The sequence below is a fragment of the Amphiprion ocellaris genome, chromosome 5, assembly GCF_022539595.1.
Source record: "Amphiprion ocellaris isolate individual 3 ecotype Okinawa chromosome 5, ASM2253959v1, whole genome shotgun sequence".
Classification (NCBI taxonomy): domain Eukaryota; kingdom Metazoa; phylum Chordata; class Actinopteri; family Pomacentridae; genus Amphiprion; species Amphiprion ocellaris.
Window position 1 is genome coordinate 29,825,485 of NC_072770.1, and position 20,358 is coordinate 29,845,842.

Here is a 20,358-nt window from a genome sequence, read left to right on the forward strand (position 1 = left end):
GATCACCGATTAAAACGACCGACGCCAAAAACAGGCTACAACAAAAACTGCCTGTAAGACAAATATTGGGCTTAAATTTTTTGTTTACCCGTAATGCACCGCGACAGTGAGGCAAGGCATTCTGGGATAAAGAAGGTTGTCGTAGTTGTGAGAAGTCGTTGGACGTGAGATGAATTTTCTTGCCCACAATTTTTCAGATATCATTTTGAAAAAGTAACAGTGGGCAGTAACATTGCCAGCAAACTTACACTGGTAAGTTGCTGTATATTCAGACTGGAAACTGAAAGTTTTGACAGCCTCTCAGCTGCGTCGTTGGTTTTCTCATAAGTTGTGTCTAGTTGCCTTATTTCACCCTGGTTTGCTAACGTTAGCTCGGGGTCCATTTTAGCCGTTTACAAGCATTTTGTTGTTCGAGATTCACTCGACATTTTGGGGGCTGTTTTGTATCTGAGTGTCTTAACAACACGAATCACAATACGGTGCTAGTTGAACTCCGAATTTATGATATTTTTACTTTTTAGAAATCGTGTGAGTGCAGAAGCCATTGAGAAAAATGGGCGCCGATAAAAGGTGAGTGGCTATATCTGGCGCAAGCGCCATAGTAGGTGTGGCTAATTATTATTGTCGAGCTGTTTAAAGCCAAGCTCTAGTGCTAATTCCTCACTCCAAAGGAAGAAGAATGAATGTTAAGCCAAGTTTCATTCAGAACATATTATGTTACCCCTGTTTGTAACCTAAGTTACCCACAGTAACCCACATCACGTCTATTTAAAACGACTAAAACATCCATTCCTTGATCTGTGTGCATGATTTGTATATATATATTTTATGTAGGTATGTACTGGAATACTAGACACATTGTTTAACTGTTAATAAAGTAGATATACATGTTACACAAATGCTAGAAATGTTGATGTCTTTTAGTTTCAGTCTTTGTTCCAGCATACTTGAGATAGTGTCCCAACCCTAGATGGACATATCAGACTTATTATTTTGTCTAAATTTAATCAAAAAGTTGTTTGAATGAGCTTCCTACCATGGTGTTAGATTGAACCATATATCTTAATATTATCATGCAGATAAAGGTTACTTAAAGTGGTGTACAAGATGAGATAGAACTCTTGTGCCAGGAAAAAAGATTTCCTAACTTCACTTATTCTTCATATGTCCTCCCTGAATAGGATTAGTCGGACAGAACGTAGCGGTAGATATGGTTCTGACCAGTCCCGTGACGAATCAGATTGGCGTGACAGACGGGAGAGGGACCTGGAGCGCGATCACAACATGCGCCGCTGGGGTGAAGACAGACGTAATGACCGTTATGAAGGAGATCGTCGAGGATCAAGAGACAGTCCAGAGGTATTTATTCCAAGAGCTACGTAATTTTATTAGTGTCATATTGTGTAAGTAAAAATATTTGTTTGCATGACACTGATACTTATCTTACGTTTTAAAGCAAAGAGAGAGGAAACGACGCAACAGTGATAGATCAGAAGATGGTTATCATTCAGATGGTGACTACCCAGAGCAGGATTACAGAAGAGAGCCAGGAGAGGAGAAGAAAAGCAAGACTATCATGCTCGGGGGTCTGTCTCCTCATGTCACTGAGGATGATGTAAGTAAAAGTGTTTCTCTGCAGAAATACAACATTTGTGTTTTTATGTGTGTATTACCCTAATTCTGTAATTTGAAAAGGCTGCTGAAAGGTTGTAAATTTTAAATAATAGTGTTAAAGTAATGGATGTTTGTTGTCATTTAGATTCGTTTTGCCATAGACCAATTGGAAGGACCCCAGCCAGTGGATGTCAGGCTGATGATAAAGAAAAAAGGTGAGAACCAGATGTGTGACGGACCCCAACCATCCCTCAGTCTTTGACCATAGGGCCAATCTGCTTCCATTCAGACCCATTTTCCCATAGCAGTTAAGGGAGAATTATATCGATTTTCTTGGAAAGAGGATGTAAAATATTGATTTACGACTGATCATTTCAGTACATTGTGGATCTCTGTAAGGTAAGTAAGAGCAGCAATTGCATTTAAAGAGAAAGTTGATTGGCAGACACACATTGTTGTTGGGTGTGGTTCAAACAGTGGTATTCAGCAGGATTTCTTGCTATGGTAAAACTCCTAAGGAGTGGCCTATTGTATACCAGACTGGGCCAGGGTCGTGAAGCAGTTTGTGGAAGAGTTTGAATAATATGCCCATGGACTCTTAACTAACACGCCTCCCGTCTATATTTGAATGCTGTCTCTAGGTATAAGCCGTGGTTTCGCCTTCGTGGACTTTTATCACTTGCAAGATGCTACCCGATGGATGGAGACCAATCAGGTTGCTTCACAATCGCCAAGTCTAGTTTTAATCTTGGGGATCTGAAAAAATAACCCAAAAGGCAACCAGAATGTATTGAATACATAGTGTGGAAAATGTACAGAAAAACCTAATGGATTGAATACCACAAAGCATCAATTATATTTATGATTTACAGTGTAATGTTTTAAAAGATGTTTTGTTTAGATAAGTGTTCAGGCATTGGTTTTTAAGCTGCAGATTTGACTCATTTTTTTGAGGTCATCTCCTTAAGCAATCTGCATTTAAGATAATGAGCACAGTATTTTTTATCTTCCTGACCAAGGAATTATCAGTATGTTTAGAGTTCATTGTAACCGCAGACTATTGGTTTTTGTTCTTTTGTTTTTGTTTATTTTTAAGCCAGCCTCTCAGTAGATGTGAAGATTTTTAATCTTACTTTTTCTTTTTTTTTTTAAGTCATTTTCTCCTAACATTTTTTGTGGGAAGCCCATACATCAATCAAAATGTCTGTTAGGATCACATTGTACACTTTGCTCCAGTTCAACCTGGGCACGCGGGTCCCAAACACCTAAAGAACCCTCTTTACATCACGCTCACATATACATCATGTGCCTGTCTTTAACTCAAAGGCTATCTGTTGGGGGTCCCTCTCCCCCTTCTCTCCCTTCCAACACTGCTTGCTCTATTGATGAGATCAAAGCTCACCATGAACACTTGAATGATTTTGTTCTCCTCTTTCAGAAACGTCTAACCATCCAAGGCAAAAGTGTGGACATGCACTACAGTCACCCAAGGAACAAGTATGAAGACTGGCTCTGTGGCACTGTAAGTAAATAATGAGTTGGCTTCATGGTCACATTATCCAAACAATTCCTTCACAGAACACTGCACAAACACACATGTGATAGGTCTCTAAGTTACAATTTTTGCAGTCCTGTCAGTTTATTTTGTGGTACACCGAAATGTGGATAAATGGTAAAGGTTAGGTTGTGTCTCAGGTAAGTATGGTTTGCTGAACCAATATAGATTGCCTAATCTCTGAGGCAGTACTGTTCAGGGCTTTAGTAGGTGTATAATAAAAATGATGTGAACGGTTACTTGCAGTGTGGCCTGTACAATTTCCGGAGGAGGCTGAAGTGCTTCAGGTGTGGAGCAGCCAAAGCCGGTAAGTAGTTAAATCAACAAGAGGCCACTGACTGCAGACATCCGGACAGCCTGAGGCAACAGTGCTGGGATGCAATTATAAGTTTATGTTTTGTAGTTGTGGAGACCTAGGATGATATGGATCCATTCTATCAGATATAGATCAACAGCAAAAATGAGAAATGGCATGCATTATTTTATTGCTACTTGACGATGATATTACAAAATGGAGGAGGAGGAGTATGGGGGGGCACAACACAATACATGATATAGTTTATGAAATAGGCTATCTGATGTTCTAAACACACTCTTTTAGCACAGGCTTCAACACTTATCACTTTATACCTCATTTCCAGTTCTTTTGATTACACACTTCTAAGACTTATGTTGATACTCCTCTTACTTGTCTGTCATTCTCTCAACAGAGTGTGAAGCAAGCGGTAACTCTGGAGTCGCTGAAACTCAACCCAGTGGAGATTTCTATGGCGACAGTAAGAATTAGTTTTTTTCAATACATGCAGTGTTTCACTTTATTTGGAACTAAAATATCTTCCTGATAGGTTGTTCTTAGATGTACTCTTTTGTCCTCTACAGCAATCATCCTGAGAAATATTGCTCCTTTGACCACTGTGGAAGCCATCATGGCAGCCCTGGCACCATATGCTAATCTTTCATCTAACAACATTCGCCTCATCAAAGACAAGCAGACAGGCCAGAATAGAGGTTTTGCCTTTGTACAGCTGTCCTCTCCTCTGGTAAAGCATTCCTTAAGTTGCATTTATGAACATTTTCTACTTGAACAGCTCACGACTTGTTTATGTCTGCATGTCTCTTAAATTTTTTTCTTATTCATTTTCACAGGAGGCCTCTCAGCTGCTGACCATCTTACAGGGACTGCAGCCTCCTCTGAAACTGGATGGAAAAACAATTGGGGTGGATTATGCTAAGAGCGCCAGAAAGTGAGTACAGTAGTAGATAAAGTACCTTGGTTTTGTGGTGGATGAAAATATTTACATACATCTATATTTGTAACTTTTATACTTTCTCAGCGTATCTCTGTATTCTGCGAAATGCCATTTTTTATTCGGAATAGAGAGAAGAGAGATTTAGTCACATTCAGGTGGGATTAATTGCATTCTTGGCCTTGCTGCCATTTGTATTAGGGACCTATTACTACCTGATGGGAATCGTGTCAGTGCCTTTTCTGTGGCCAGCACAGCCATCGCTGCAGCCCAGTGGTCCTCGAGTCAGGTAAATCCCTTTTTCAATCAATGTTCTATTATTTATCATCTCCCAGTGTCATTTTCACACGCTCACAATTCACTTTTACTTTTCAGCCACAGCAAAGCTCAGAGGGAATGTCAGAGTACAGCTACCTGCAAGAAGGCTACACTCCACTCTCACAGGTTAGTCCAAAAAAATATGTATTTTCACTGAAACATTCGGTTATTGCTGGTATCTTTCAATATGTTTGTCTTAAAAGATGAATACAGTAAAATAAATACAGGTCTGTAGTAACATGTAGTGGCAGCTTTAATAAAATACAGCAGCTTGCTGACCATTAGGTTACTGATGACAGCATTGAATAAGATGTGACATGAGGTTGTAGCTGTGTTTTTTAATAATATAAAGTAATGTATCTTTACACTGGCAATTAATGATGAACAGGATTACCAGACGTACTACCAACAAGGAGCAGGAGCCAGCACATCTCAGGGAAATGGCATTCTGGGAGGTATGAGATGCTTTTGCACCTTCTATAGAAGCTAGCACATTTACTGATGATCTTTTGTATATTTATTTAGTGTTGAAAAATTTGCAATACAGTTGTTATTTTGTGAGATGAGGTCTTATCTGTGCCTTCTTTGCAATGAGATTACAAGATGGTATTCTAATCTTTCTTGACACTAATACTGAGGTTCACAGTTTGCTGTGTTAGCCTGCCTGACACATTTATGTGTAAATGTATAATTCCAGCACAAAGCTGTATGGACAACAAAAACTGCCGTAGTCAAGTGGATAAACCCTGCTTTTATAAGCAGCGAGCACAGATGGAGATCTCGGCTGGATTCCACAGTGTCTTAATTTAACTCTGTTTGCACAGTGATGTGGAGTTTTAAAATTAACAGTTGTTTGCTTCTCCAATTTCAGCTGCTCCAGGTGTAAAGATTGTTCCAACTGCAGTTGGAGTCGTAATATCACAGAATGCCCAAGTCTACCAACCTCATATCATTGCACAGCCTGCTGTGCAGGTAATGTACACACTTTTGTTGATTCTGTAATTATACAAAAGTCCAGGTTTTTTTTTTTTTTTTTAATCGATCTTCTAAGAATCTTTAAATACCCTTTATGTTAATTCTAGGCATTGCCACTTGCCCAACAACTGGAGGCAAAACCCCAAACAGGACACCTTTCAGGCATTGAAGCTGCGTCTGTTTCAGCTGTCGCTGTAGCTGCTGCTACTGTTAATGCTGGCAGTACGTTAGCAGCCTCTGGACAGACAGGGGACACCAGCGCTGGTATGAGCACACAAGATCCCTTAATACCTGTTCTACCGAAGTGTGACGCACACAAAGAAATATGGCAATTCTCCTGAGGTCACTGTCTTGTACAGTATGTTATGTTGTAGTGTGTCCATGGAAACTGCAGGACTCGAGCCTATGATGAAAAGTTATATATTCCTTATAGTTTATAAATATACATACATTTATAAATAGGACAACAGTGACTAGTCTTTGAAATGACTGACTAAATGTGTGGACCAAGCATCTATCCCTGAAATTTCTTTCTATTACTTTTTTATTACTGTCTATGCTTAGTTGCTTAAAATCACACCTATGGATTATGCATAAGAAGATTTCTTTAGTAATTTTAATGATACTGTGTTTTTTAATTGACAGGTGTTCCTGATACATCCAGCTATCAGTATGATGAGTCATCTGGCTACTATTATGATCCTCAAACGGGCCTCTACTATGACCCAAATACACATGTAGGTAGCATGGTGCGACCATGTGCAAGTCACTCACTTATGTTTGTGTCCTGTTGGTGAGTTTATATGGTTTTGATAATGTAATTTGGTGTTTCTCCTTTCAGTATTACTACAATTCTCAGACCCAGCAGTATCTATACTGGGACAGTGAGAAGCAGACATACGTACCCGCCCCAACCAATGCCAACACCGGACAAAATGATGGCACAGGTGGCTCTGCACCCACGGGCAGTAAAGAACCTAAAGAAGGAAAAGAGAAAAAGGAGAAGCCCAAAAGCAAGACTGCTCAGCAGGTGTTGTTATAAATTCTACTTTAGCACATATTGTTTCTCCTGGAGCAGCTTCTTCATATTTTATGTAAACTTTTATAAATATTTTTCATATATTTTAATTTCATATTCTGTTCTTTTCTCTCAGATTGCTAAAGACATGGAACGCTGGGCCAAAAGTCTCAACAAGCAAAAAGAGAATTTCAAGAGTAGCTTTCAGCCCATTAGTCAAGAAGAGAGGAAGGAGGCAGCCGCTGCTGATGCTGGATACACACTGTTTGAAAAGAAGGTAGCTCGATTGAAATGAGTATTTAACAAATTTCTGGTCTATGTGACTTCTACACAGATGTGTCCTAAATGTATTGACTGAAATGTTTGTTTTGGGTTTTTTTCAGCAGGCAAGTCTAGAAAGACTAATGCCAGAGGTGCTACGGATCCCTGAAGAGGAGACACCAACCACCTCAGCCACTACCTCCAAGGTGAGTAGTTTGTACATTACTCAATTGTGTCAGGTTAAATTTAGCAGTGTGATGGAAGCTATTGCCAAGGACACATTGAGTTGTGTGTAATGTTTATTATTTACAGTGATATTCTGGTTTTGTTCTTGATTACATTTTTTATGTATGTTTATCCTTGGTGTGGTTAGTGTGGCCTTGTGGCAGCCTACAGTGGAGACAGTGATCCTGAAGAGGGAGGAGCAGAACTTGATGGTGAGGGAGGCCAGGACAAGTTGACAGACTGGAAAAAGTTGGCTTGCTTGCTGTGTAGGAGACAGTTTCCCAATAAAGAGAGTCTGATTCGACATCAGCAGCTCTCTGACCTTCATAAGGTAAAGCACATGTATTGTCTTCGGAAAATAGGGAAAATCCAAACAACCCATTAGATACACATAAGATTATCAATTAATTGTTTTATTTGTCTCTCCCAGAAAAACCTGGAAGTTCTCCGCAGATCTAAATTGACTGAAGCAGAGCTGGAGGAGTTGGAGAGAAAAGAAACTGAGGTTGGGCTTAATTTAGAATCACCCACTTGCTACTGAGTCATTTGCTTTTTGTCTCAATGTGACTGCATTTTAAAAACCAAAATGTTTTTTTTCCTTTGGGTAAATAGATGAAATACAGGGACAGAGCAGCTGAGAGGAGAGAAAAATATGGCATCCCAGAACCTCCAGCACCTAAGAAGAAGAAATTTAGCCAACCAACACCAGTCATGTGAGTTACATTGTTTTTTTTTTATTATTTTACTGACTAGTGTAAAACACTGTGGCTCAAGTTGTTCATTTTTGGTTCACAGTCATTTTAGAATATTTCCTTTTTTTGTGCACAGAAACTATGAACAGCCAACTAAAGATGGCCTTAATAGTGACAATATTGGGAACAAAATGCTGCAGGCCATGGGATGGAAGGAGGGAAAAGGTCTTGGTCGCAACCAGCAGGGCATCACTACACCTATTGAGGTATTTACAGCAATCACCTGCTAATGTCAGGGTGTACCCCAAATATCAGCATCAATAACTGTATAAAACTCAAATAATAGTACTAAACTTTGCGGGATTCCTCCTCAGGCACAGTTGAGAACAAAGGGAGCTGGTCTTGGCACTAAAGGCACCAACTACACCCTCTCAGCTTCAGACACATACAAAGATGCAGTCCGCAAAGCCATGTTTGCTCGCTTCACTGAGCTGGAATGAGTCATTAGTCTTTGGCTAAAGTGATTTCTTATAATGACCCGTCGATGATCTGTGTCTGCATCTAGGAAAGCAAAAACGACTCTTCTAATAATTTCAGTCTATGTATGATCTGATGATTATACCTCTTGCCATAAACCAGATAACAGAAGAAAATCTGTAGTAATGGCATAGTGAGATAGATAATGATATAATTTATAATTTGTACATATGCACAGTCAATTTACTTTCCTGGTTTACATATTTCTTTTATAGTTTTATGGTAATGATTTTTTGTCTCAGCATGATAAAAAGATTGTACAGTTTATACAAAATCTCGTCTATTTGTACAGAAAATAAATGACGTGCAACATGATTTCTGTACTGGTCTTCATTATACTTGATTATGCAGGAGGAATTTTTTAAAAACCAATTCTTGAAGTGTTCGAGAAATAATATTTAAGTTGCTGAACTTCACTTGATATTGCAGTGACACTCTGGAGAGGCTATAACAAACTGCTGAACCACCAAATACTAAATCAGAATGACAACAAAATCAGCTGAATGACCAAATATGCAATGGATTGCAGGTGAACCAGATGCATTATGCCCTGTTCTTAATGAGAACTAGTCTAGGCTTTTCCAGTGTGCACATATGCCCAACTGCTGACATTTAAGATGTTACTGTCATCATTTTAGGGACGTACTGATTTTCGTCTGCGTGGGTCAACTCAGTGTCCAAACTGACAAAAATCAAAGCTACCAGCTGGATTATACTAATGAGCAGTTTTAAGTTCTGTTTCCATGAGTAAGCCTGAACTTATTTTTTTGTTGTACTGAAATTGATTTCCGTCTCATTCCCTGTTGAAACTCAGCTTCCTAGGAAAATGAACATCACAAAGAAAGCCAGACTCACTGCGCTCCATAGTTCAGGTTTCATGATTATTATTTTCACAAGTCTGCTGTAGGTGCTGTCTGTGTTTTGTTTTGAAACTGGATGGGTTTAAGGCTTTATGCCAGAAAGAAGCCACCCTGCTGTGCTGAGGTATCCTTGAGCAAAATGCAGAATCTCACACAGTTTTATTACCTCATTATTGACCTTGTGGTCTGATACTCCTGTAAAGGTGACGGCAAAAACTAGTTTCTCCAGTGACACATACAGAGCCAGACTCCATGATTCCCATGTTACACCGCTGGTCATCATTGATAAATGAACCAGCAATCCATGCATGTTTGGCCTTGTTGCTGTATTTATATCTCTCCTGTACATGCCCTAATGGTGGTCCTCTCATTGTACTGGGGCTTCCACTGTTTTAAAATATTTAATGATAAGATGTAATACACCTTGACGTGAGCTGCTCTCGGTATAGCAGTGTGTTGGACCCTGTGGAGCTAATGTGAAGAATAACAGCACCCTGCGTGTGGGATAACAATGAAGGACTGTTTAGAACTGCAGGAAATGCTATAGGTGTCCTATTGCATTGTTTTATTTAACAATGACATACCACAGGGAGGCAGTGGTATTCCTTGATATCCCTGGGAAGTTTTGAAACATTCCTTCTGAAGAAGTTCTGTTTGTGAAAGACGAAACTGAGTTCCCATTTGTCCTTTATTTGCACTAACAAACACTATTCGCAGAATAGGACAGACTTTTTCTTTAAGTTTGCAGTCTGTAATCTCTAATGCAATTTTGTCTTCTTCTATGGTAGATAATGTTAAAGTAGGATGTTGAACGCCCAGTCTCTAACTAGTCATCCCAGACATTTTCAACTTTTATTTACCCCTAGCCCCCTAGGCTCTGGGCTATTTTCTGATATTTCCACGTCAACAAAAGAACATCCCAAAAACAACTATAAGTCCAAAATGAAGCAACTTGCGCTTATGGCGAAAACACACTTGGATGAATGAAAATAAGTCTCTTGCCTCCATCACCAAGACAAAGTGACATCTAAAAGGCAAAAATTTCTATCTTTTACTTCCATTTATAATAAAAACAGTAAATTAGAGAGTGAATAACAGCCTTCTAACAATTCTCAACTGCAACTTTACTGCCTCCTCAGTGAATGTGAACAGGTTGTGTTTTAACAGCAGATACAGCCAGAGGTACCTCCAGGATGGAAAGGGTTAATGTACCCATCTTTTCATTGTAAGTTAGCCCTGCTGAGTAAAAGAAAAGAAACTGGGTGAGAGGTAAAATGTGTTGCTTTCAGTAACTTACTCTCCTGTTGTTTTACAGATCGTTGAATGGTTAAGAGACTATCACACATTGACTGTGACTTACAATACTTAATGGTAATTACTGAGTCCATATGCCAGTGAAAAAGAAATGTATTGCTTCTTTTGCTTAAAGAGATCATTGCAATCTGACTTGGAACATGTTTGGTAGCATAGAGAGGAGAGAATTAAAGTAGATGAAGAGTCAAATGCTGCTACTTATCTATGTTTTCCACTGTCAAACTATTCAGTGAAGTCACACTCACCTACAAAGGTCTGGTCCTTCACACAAAGAGGTGGACAGTTTGCCGGCCTCCCTGCTGGCAGTCCTTATTTAAACAACATGCGTTACACAATGAAACATAATACAATATATCCCACAGGTTGTTTCATGGACCTCGTGGTGCCCCATCCTTTGATATTTTCACCTCTCAGGGGGAAATGTTCTGAACCTCAGATCCACCTCTGTTACGTAACCACACTTGATGCAACACAACGTGAGTGAGAGGAGCGTTTGATTACATATCTTCCTTTCATTCTGTGAACGCTCTGTGTCTGTTGTTTGTAGAGTGTCTACACACTGCCAAACACCACGCCTAAAAAACCCACCAGGTGACAGAATAAGTAGTGTGGAGTTTGTTCAAAAGCAAGAGTGTAGTGTTGTGTCATTGACGGGCCAAATTTGTGCCTCTTACAGTATGTATTGACATTACGTCCAAGTGCTGAAGTGACGATGGAAGTTTCCTCCTTTGATTGCTTTACAACATTAAATCATGGTCAAATTAATGTGGCCTTTTTGACAAGCAATCAAGTCTAACTTATTCCTACAAAGTAATGTCAGTTAATTAAAGATCTAAAATGTAAAACCAGTGATTGCATCAATATTTTCCCACTTTAAAGTGAATCACCCATTTCAACACAGGTGCAGCCAGTTGGTGCTAAGAGTCCCACAGTTATTGAAATGTAGATCGTCTGTGTGCAGTGAATGTGTCCCAAGTGACTGTAGTACAAAAGACTCCTGTATCTGGAAGATCCAGACACATGGGAATCAGTAGAATTGTAATTCCTGGATAGAACTACACGAAGATAAAAGTACATATCAAGTACTTCTGTGAAAAAAGTGTATGGAAAGCATAAGACAGGAGATTGATACAAGAACATTTCAAAGTTACTGATTATCCCATTGTGTACAGTTCAATCCATCATTAAGGAATGGCAGGAATATGGCACGTGTACATTTTCCTCGAGTAGTCGTCCTCAAAAACTGAGTGAACAAGAAAGAAAGAGACTAGTGAGGGAGACCACCAAGACACCTATGACTCCTGAAGGAGTTACAAGCAAGTATTTAAGCCATGCTTCACAGTGGGGATGTGTGTCCTCCAAATATAGCTTTTCATCTGATGGCCACAAAGTTAATTTTGGTCTCATCAGATCAAAATAACTTTTTCCAGTTGACTTAAGAATCGCTCGTGTGCCTTCTGAACTGTAGTTGAGACTTCCGTTCAGTATTTTTTCAACTTTGACATTCATTTTGCCAGTCTCCCATAAAGCTTGGCAACTGTTGTTGTATGCACAGTCTCTTCCATCTCAGCCGCTGAAGCTTGTAACTCCTTCAGAGGAGTCATAGCTGTCCCGGTGGCCTCCTTCACTAGTCTACTTCTTGGTCTTTCTGATCATTTATTTTACATTTTAGATTTTTAACTGATTGATATTACTTCATAGAAATCGTTTTAACTTTGACAGGAAGGAGTATTGGTAAATTCTTGTCTTACACGTGTGGACAAAATTGTTGGTACCCCTCGGTTAATGAAAGAAAAACCCACAATGGTCACAGAAATAATTTGAATCTGACAAAAGTAATAATAAATAAAAATTCTATGAAAATTAACCAATGAAAATCCGACATTGCTTTTGAACTGTGGTTTCACAGAATTATTTTAAAAAATAAACTCATGAAACAGGCCTGGACAAAAATGATGGTACCCTTAACTTAATATTTTGTTGCACAACCTTTTGAGGCAATCACTGCAATCATACAATTTCTGTAACTGTCAGTGAGACTTCTGCACCTCTCAGCAGGTATTCTGGTCCACTCCTCATGAGCAGACTGCTCCAGTTGTCTCAGGTTTGAAGGGTTCCTTCTCCAGATGGCATGTTTCAGCTCCTTCCACAGATGTTCAATAGGATTTAGATCAGGGCTCATAGAGGCCACTTCAGAATAGTCCAATGTTTTCCTCTTAGCCATTCTTGGCTGTTTTTAGCTGTATGTTTTGGGTCATTATCCTGTTGCAAGACCCATGACCTGCGACTAAGACCAAGCTTTCTGACACTGGGCAGCACATTTCTCTCTAGAATACCCTGATAGTCATGAGATTTCATTGTACCTGCACAGATTCAAGACACCCTGTACCAGATACAGCAAAGCAGCCCCAGAACATAACAGAACCTCCTCCATGTTTCACAGCAGGGACAGTGTTCTTTTCTTGATATGCTTCATTTTTGCATCTGTGAACATAGAGCTGACGTGCCAAAAAGTTCCAGTTTTGTCTCATCTGTCCATAGGACATTCTCTCAGAAGCTTTGTGGCTTGTCAACATGCAGTTTGGCAAATTCCAGTCTGGCTTTTTTATGATTTGTTTTCAACAATGTTGTCCTCCTTGGTCGTCTCCCATAAAGTCCACTTTGACTCAATTCAATTCAATTTCAATTCAATTCAATTTTATTTATATAGCGCCAATTACAGTCAAATTGTCTCAAGATGCTTTACAGAACCCATATGCCTGACCCCCAGAGCAAGCCAAAAGGCGACAGGGACAAGGAAAACACCCTTTTAACAGGGAAAAAAAACTTGAGCAGAACCCGGCTCTAATGTGGGGGGAACCATCTGCCTGCTGGCTGGGCGGGTTGAGAGGGACAGAAGAGGTAGAGAGGTAGAGATAGAGGGGTAGAGGTAGAGGGGTAGAGATAGAGAGGTGGGGGGGACACAAGGACCATAAAACACACATACATGCATGATAAGACAGATGATACATGCAAAGTACAACTAACATGGAAACTAATTATAGTTTACTGCTATGGTGTACGGCTCTGACATTAAATATACTACATATATAGCTGGTTGTAAATTCAAAAATATGTAGATGAGCAAATCTACAAGTATCAAGCTGTTCAGCATTTCTTCAAGTGTGTTTGAAGCTGCTATTTTTGTATTATTGTTGACTCAAACAATGACGGATGGTGTGATCTGACACTGATGTACCTTGACCTTGGAGTTCACCTTTAATGTCTTTAGAGGTTGTTCTGGGCTCTTTTGTTACCATTCGTATTATCCGTCTCTTCCATTTGTCATCAATTTTCCTCCTGCTGCCATGTCCAGGGAGGTTGGCTACAGTCCCATGGATCTTAAATTTCTGAATAATATGTGCAACTGTAGTCACAGGAACATCAAGCTGCTTGGAGATGGTCTTATAGCCTTTACCTTTAACATGCTGGTCTATAATGTTCTTTCTAATCTCCTGAGACAACTCTCTCCTTGGCTTCCTCTGGTCCATGTTTAGTGTGGTACACACCATGTCACCAAACAGCACAGTGACTACTTGTAACTGTCACGGGCCGAGCTCAGCCCCGCCCCCTTTCGGCCGTACATTCCCCTGCCGGTGTGTCGCTGGTCTGTGAGGCTCTCTGCAGCTGTTGATTAGTGGATTGGGTGCAGCTGCGCGGGAGAGCCTCACACCTGCAGATCATTCCATCTACGGCTATAAAGACCGGCTTCACACGGTAGGGGACGTGGGCTCATACTGCCTCAGTACCTTCAGCCGAAGTCGACACCGCAGCGCTGAAGCCACGGGAGCAGCCCGGTTTCCCCGAGCCGTCCGCCAGATAGCGGGCGTGGACCCCGCCGCCCTGGACTGCCCCGGTTGGCCGGCATGAGCCCGGACTGTCGGCTCCCCTGGAGTCTGACTTCCCCCTCCCTGAACTTTGTGAGTTCTGGCCATAGTCATTAGACATTATTCCTGTTTTGAAGTTAGTTTTGTGAATAAAAACCTGTTTTGGTTGTCACCTTGCCTGACCTCAGCTCTGTGCCGCACTCACCTTGGGTTCAATTCCCCCCAATCCGTGACAGTAACCCTATAAATAGACTGACTGGCTGATTACAAGTTTATAGACACCTGTGATGCTAATTAGAGGACACACCTTGATTGAACATGTCCCTATGGTCACATTATTTTCAGTCCTTTCTATGGGTACCATCATTTTTGTCCAGGCCTGTTTCATGAGTTTATTTTTTAAAATAATTCTGTTGAACCACGGTTCAAAAGCAATGTCGGATTTTTATTGGTTAATTTTCATAGAATTGTTATTTATTAATACTTTTGTCAGATTCAAATTATTTCTGTGACCATTGTGGGTTTTTCTTTCATTAACTGAAGGGTACCAACAATTTTGTCCACATGTGTAACTGAGCAAGATTCAATGTTAAAATGCAATAAAAGGTTAAAGGGAGTGAACCCTTTCATAGGCACTGTATATCACCGGTCATATCATTTTCTGAAAAAGAATCTACTGTTGATCTTTGGAAAACCCCAGAAACGGTGTATGAGTTAGAGAGAGATATACAGTATGTGATTCATATGATGTCTTGGGGGTTAGGAACAGATGGTAAGATGAGCCTTTACAGATGATAAAAATAAACATAGAACAGTGGAAAGTTTTGTTAGCCTCCTGTGGGCTTTTTTTTTTTTTTTTTTTGGAAGGCTGCCTGATTTTATTTTTTAACTTAAAAGACGAGGTACAATCCGGGGCTTTTCTTTCTCTTTTTTTGAGCCAACTGCTGCAAGCAACAGGAATTTGTAAAAGAGCTCAGAATGTATGATACACAGATTTATTTTAACATGCAACAATGTTTAAAAGCTGAGGGATTTCAAATGATTCTTTAAAGCAGTTTTTTTTTTAAATATTAGTAATGAACCTACAGAGAATGATTACCCAACTCTACACCTGTTTTTTCCTGCCTGCAACTGGTGCTCTGCTTCATGTTTATCACTCTTTCATTGAAAAGGTTCTAAAAGATGACAGAATATGATGCCCCAGACTGAAGAACGATGTCAGCATCTATGCAGCAAACATAATGAAGCCTGCTGCAGATAAAGAGTTTGATATGTCTCAGGTGAGTAAGGCAGTTGGGAGAGAGCAGAACATCCATCCATTATCTACACACTGCTTAATCCCCGTTAGGGTCCTAGGGGGGCTGGAGTCTATCCCAGGCAGGGGACACCCTGGACAGGTCAAGTCTATCGCAGGGCTACTCAGAGAGACAAACAAGCACAATCACATTCACACCTACAGAAAATTTAGAATCGCCAATTTACCTCGGCATGTTTTTGGACTGTGGGAGGAAGCCGGAGAACCCAGAGAAAACCCACTCATGCACAGGGAGAACATGCAAACTCCAGATCCCAGGACGCAGACTGGGGGCCTTCTAGCTGTGAGGCAAGCTGAGAGCAAAGCAGAGCTTAAAAAAAATGTATGTTGGACTTAGTTTGTGAGGAAGTCACATGATTATTCTGATCATGAATGCTGGACGTAAAAAAAAAAAAATCTGTTTGTTTAGAAGGTATTATCGAGGTAATAATATGTCAGAGTGCTTCCAACTGGTTAGAAAAAAACAATCCGTTATTGAAGGTTTAATTGGGCAGGTTTTGCCCTCGTCCAAGCAAAGAGCAGACAGTCGGTTGCTTAACATACCTGCTTATGTAACACTATGGCTGGCCTCACATTTTCATCTAAATGCCATGGCCTGCTGAGTTGTCCAGCTGCTTTTCTTTTTCATCTAGCTCCACTACTGTTGCAAGTAGCCACTAATTAGTAACCCCTCTGGTATCAGAAATGTTTCCATGTATTACCCATGCCCATGTAGCTGTTTTATATAAGAAGATGTTACAATCCTAAATGTATACATATGTAACAATGCAGGTAGGTGCATGCAGGCACTCAGTAAAAGGATAGCACCAGAGATTCTTAAATGTGTTTGTTAATCATTAGTGTTAATAGATTGATTTTGCATTTGTTGTCAAGTTATTATTGTTTCAACATGTTGAGTCACGCTGAAAGGTCAGAGGAATAGTGTGCATAAATATCCAGGTCTATTTCTGTTGAAGTTTGAAGCTACTGCACTGCACACATAAGGCTCCCTGTGAGCTATAGATAACCATGCTGATGGATTGGCTGTTGAAAATTAGTATCCTCAAACTTCCTTCTGGCAGCAAGGCCTCCAGAGGTCGCTAGATGGACCACTTTCATAATAATGAACTTAGATGATCTTCTGCTTGATGACTTTTTGGTGAACTTGCACTGGGGACAAGTTCACCACCCCCACCGGCTCCTTGCTATGTATATTTTGGTGAGCTAAAGACAAATTTCCACTCAGCTTAACCTATGGCTGAATTTTTATGTGCCAACTTTTTTTCCCCTTTAGCATGCATTGATGTCAAATCTAGCCTTGGGAAAAAATGAAGTAAAGCAGTCGATCTCTCAGAAGCGTGGAGATGAAGACAGGCTGAGCAGAAGAAAGAATGTGACCTGTTTAATATAAAGGTGAGTATTAGATTTATTTTTTTTCATTTCTTCTCCCTGTTTCTTTAATCCACTGTTTGAAGCACATACCTCAAAATAACCTGCTTAAATTGAGAAAAGGCACCACACTAGTGCTGTAGTAATGTTACATGGTGCTCATTCAATCAGTTGAGTTGAATAAATCATGTTGGAATAAAAGTTCTGAATCAGTTTTGGTAACACCAGAAAGTAAACCACAGCTTATTATAACTATAGCATGGTGTACTCAGGCAGAGATGCATGGTACCTTGTCTTGTAAGTTAAGAACATTATCTCCATCCCTGTGCTTTTTTTTGTCTTTCTCTGGCCCATATCACGATCTCATGTTCCTGGATTTCTCTTCCCTCATTAAGATGGACTATTTCTTATTTTGGATTAATTCTGCAGTTTTTTGTGTTATTTTCTTTTTGACAATTTTGTACTGTATTGGACTATGATAGGAGTTAACCCTATAGGATAACCTTACAGGATTATATCATTCATATCGATTAGAAACATTTTTATAAGGTTACTCATATGATACTCCTTTTGTTTTAATTATTTTACACATAGGATAAAATTCTTTAATATTTCCTTATAAGTACAGTTATTTGTTGGGTATTCTTCAGTTTTACTGTCCTAAACTTGACTAATTCACACCCTCATCATACCATGAGCACCATCTGAGTGAGCCATACACTCTCCTAAATAAAATTAAATAAAATCAATTAGTAAATTAATTTATTACAATGTACTAGGGTGTCACTGGCAAAGCTGACCTCACCTCTAAGTGCTTTTGTTCCCTCGTGAATGAGCAGGGGGAAGCTCTTCACATTCCACAATCTTAACAGGTGCCAAACCAGGCTGCACAGGCAGAGAGCTGCTGGATTAGACACTAGTACAGAAATGATCCGACTGGAAATTATACACATATAGGGCAGGAAACTAGTTATTGGTTATGCAATTTTGGAACAAAAAGAAAACGTACTATTTGCCACTTTCATATATTTTCTGCCATCTATTGCACTGCATTCAATAAGCTAAAGTGTGATCCGCACCAACTCTCAGCTTCGTGCGTAAACCCCACCCAGACCTTCTATGGATCCAATGTTTTTTGCGTAATCCCTTCATTCCAAATTCTTGAGTTACCAGCGTGATTTCTGACCTCTGTGCCTTTCCTTGCATTTCCTTCACCGGCTACGGTGCCAAAGTGGTGAAACCTACAGCGAGCAGCGCGCACAGGCGGCGGGGGCGGGGGTGCAAAGAAGGCGGACCTAATGCGACCCCCACAGTGGTGCCTCGGATGGTTTTACAATGCCGACCATTTCTCAAGGCACATTTCGCTGCGGCTGGGTTGGAGAGACACGGTCCGAATGTGCGTAAAATAAACCTTCGAGTGTAGACAGATACTCTCACCTTCAGTGAGACAAAAAGAGATAACCGCGAGGGGAAACAGAGATAGTGATCATCACATTATTCCTACTCACCCGTGGAATTAACCTGAAAAGCTTCGTGACAACAGCCTTGGTAAGACTGAACAAATGTGTATTTTTATTTTATTTTTTTAAAGGGAAATGGACATGATGCTTGGAGAGCTGATTCACTTGTGGCTGAAATGGTGTTTTTTTACTGAACCAGTTTCACAGAAAAATTGAGGTGGTGATGCTGTGTTTTTAACCATTATAGTGGGGTGTGATTTTTCCAACGACACAGGAAAAGTAGCGCAAGGGAAAAGAGTGAAAACTCTTCACCTATTGTGTCTATAGGCTGCACGATCACACTATATTGGCACATTTGGCACTGTTTCCTATCGGGAGTGATCAATAAAGAGAGAATTGATCCCCGGTCCCCCTGCAGTGAGCGCCAACTCCAGATGTCACGACCATGTGCCTCCAGGAGTAAGTGACAGACTGTTGTCCAGCTATTGTCTGTCCGACACGCGTACGCGTTAAATCAAAGTTAAAGCAGCCTTGCAACAGGTAAACCAGTGACACACGCGCAGATACTTTTGCATGTGTTCACTTGTGTGTTGGATCACCAGCAGATGTTAATTTATATCAACTGGTATCCTCAGTATAGGCTCCGTGGAACGTTTTTCCTGCAACCTACAGAGTAAATGTGTTTCGGCCACATGGCACCAGAGTACGCGCAAAGACGCTTTTCTTTACTACTCCGAAACCACATCCCACCGAAAATAACAACGTTTTCCTTGATTTTTTTGTAGCTTTCCACACAGTGATAAAACATCCAGCGTGCGGCAAGACACGAGCAATAAACAAAACAACCTACAGCAGCCCTTTAAAGCACTTTGCCTTTGTTGTTGTGGAGCTAAATATACCCGTGAGGAGGAAGAGCGCCCTGTGTGGGAAGTTAATGGTGCACATTATCACTCTGCGCTGCAGTCCAATACTCGCGATATTGTGTTGTTATTGTGCGCCTGGCAATAATAGGTAGCAAACTTCTACATGTTTTCAGCGATTTTTGTCACCTGTCTTGGAGTTTTGGTGTTTTCACTGAGCAGTGGATCAGTGCCAGTGTTTGTCTCTTGTTGCTTCTTGTCCAGTTTATCATGTTAATCTAATATGTTAAACAGTGCTGTGAAATATCGATCTTTACTTTGAGAAGAGAAATAATGATTGACATTCAACGGGAAATTATTGTGTAATTGTTTGGAAATCAGTCAGAATAAATCAAAGTTCTTTGTTCAGCAAAATTGCCAAATAAGCTGAGTCCAGGACAACTGGCTAAACAAAACAAACAACTGAAGAGTTTACCTCAGTTTTTAGGAAACCAAGACTGCAAATATAGCTTTATAGACATTTTGTAGGATCTGGATATTAATTGCAGCTGCATTTGTTTTGATGTTTAGTACAGCTATGAGTATTAACTCATTTAAGAGAATACAGAGATCAACCCTTTAAACTGGTTTGTAATTTATCCAACTTCTGACTCTTCAGACTTTGCTCTGCTGGAGGGTTTATGACGGCACATTTTTTACCCCAAACTTAAAAAAAAAAAAAAAAAAAAAAAAAATCATCACCATTGTTTATGTTAGTCTACTTTACAAGTGCGTTAAAGGCTGCTTGTTTTGATCTTTGACTAAGTGGTTGATATTCAAATGTGAATATTTCAGTGCAAAAACCATTCAAAGGGTGTGAAAGAAGGCACCGCT

At 40.1% G+C, this 20,358-nt stretch overlaps 2 protein-coding genes and 1 long non-coding RNA gene across 5 annotated transcripts in view; all 3 read left to right on the forward strand.

Annotated features, from left to right (window-relative positions):
• Positions 1–107: 107 nt before the first annotated feature.
• rbm5 (RNA binding motif protein 5) lies at positions 108–8,757 on the forward strand. 2 transcript variants are annotated; one of them, XM_023279791.3, is made up of 25 exons: positions 108–252; positions 522–570; positions 1,182–1,359; positions 1,457–1,615; positions 1,760–1,829; positions 2,256–2,329; positions 3,053–3,136; positions 3,416–3,476; positions 3,880–3,945; positions 4,049–4,209; positions 4,316–4,413; positions 4,618–4,705; positions 4,792–4,860; positions 5,123–5,189; positions 5,606–5,706; positions 5,817–5,973; positions 6,355–6,446; positions 6,551–6,739; positions 6,864–7,004; positions 7,111–7,194; positions 7,362–7,544; positions 7,644–7,718; positions 7,826–7,926; positions 8,042–8,171; positions 8,280–8,757. In XM_023279791.3, exons 2-25 carry the CDS (start codon positions 554–556, stop codon positions 8,403–8,405), a joined length of 2,571 nt encoding a protein of 856 aa, XP_023135559.1. In that variant the 5' UTR covers positions 108–252; positions 522–553; the 3' UTR covers positions 8,406–8,757. The 2 variants fall into 2 exon arrangements, with proteins under 2 accessions (XP_023135559.1, XP_023135560.1); XM_023279792.3 differs by having other exon boundaries at positions 7,114–7,194.
• A 4,908-nt stretch (positions 8,758–13,665) lies between these two features.
• LOC118470958 (uncharacterized) lies at positions 13,666–17,189 on the forward strand. Its single transcript, XR_004848157.2, has 3 exons — positions 13,666–14,575; positions 15,655–15,762; positions 17,071–17,189. It is a non-coding gene; the product is annotated as an uncharacterized LOC118470958 (long non-coding RNA).
• A 1,292-nt stretch (positions 17,190–18,481) lies between these two features.
• Positions 18,482–20,358, forward strand: part of slc38a3b (solute carrier family 38 member 3b) — a 31,179-nt gene continuing 29,302 nt past the window's right edge. Inside the window, exon 1 of one of the 2 annotated variants that reach the window (XM_023279783.3) lies at positions 18,482–18,713. The gene's annotated coding sequence lies outside the window, so the exon portion shown is untranslated. The remainder of the gene's footprint in view (positions 18,714–20,358) is intronic. The other variant, XM_023279784.3, reaches the window with a different exon arrangement.

What these genes read in the sequence shown, in the direction of transcription:
- rbm5 (XM_023279791.3), top strand. An exon ending in AAGACTGGCTCTGTGGCACT is followed by an intron (nt 3,137 to 3,415) that starts GTAAGTAAATAA and finishes GGTTACTTGCAG; the next exon opens with TGTGGCCTGTACAATTTCCG. An exon ending in TATGCTAAGAGCGCCAGAAA is followed by an intron (nt 4,414 to 4,617) that starts GTGAGTACAGTA and finishes CATTTGTATTAG; the next exon opens with GGACCTATTACTACCTGATG.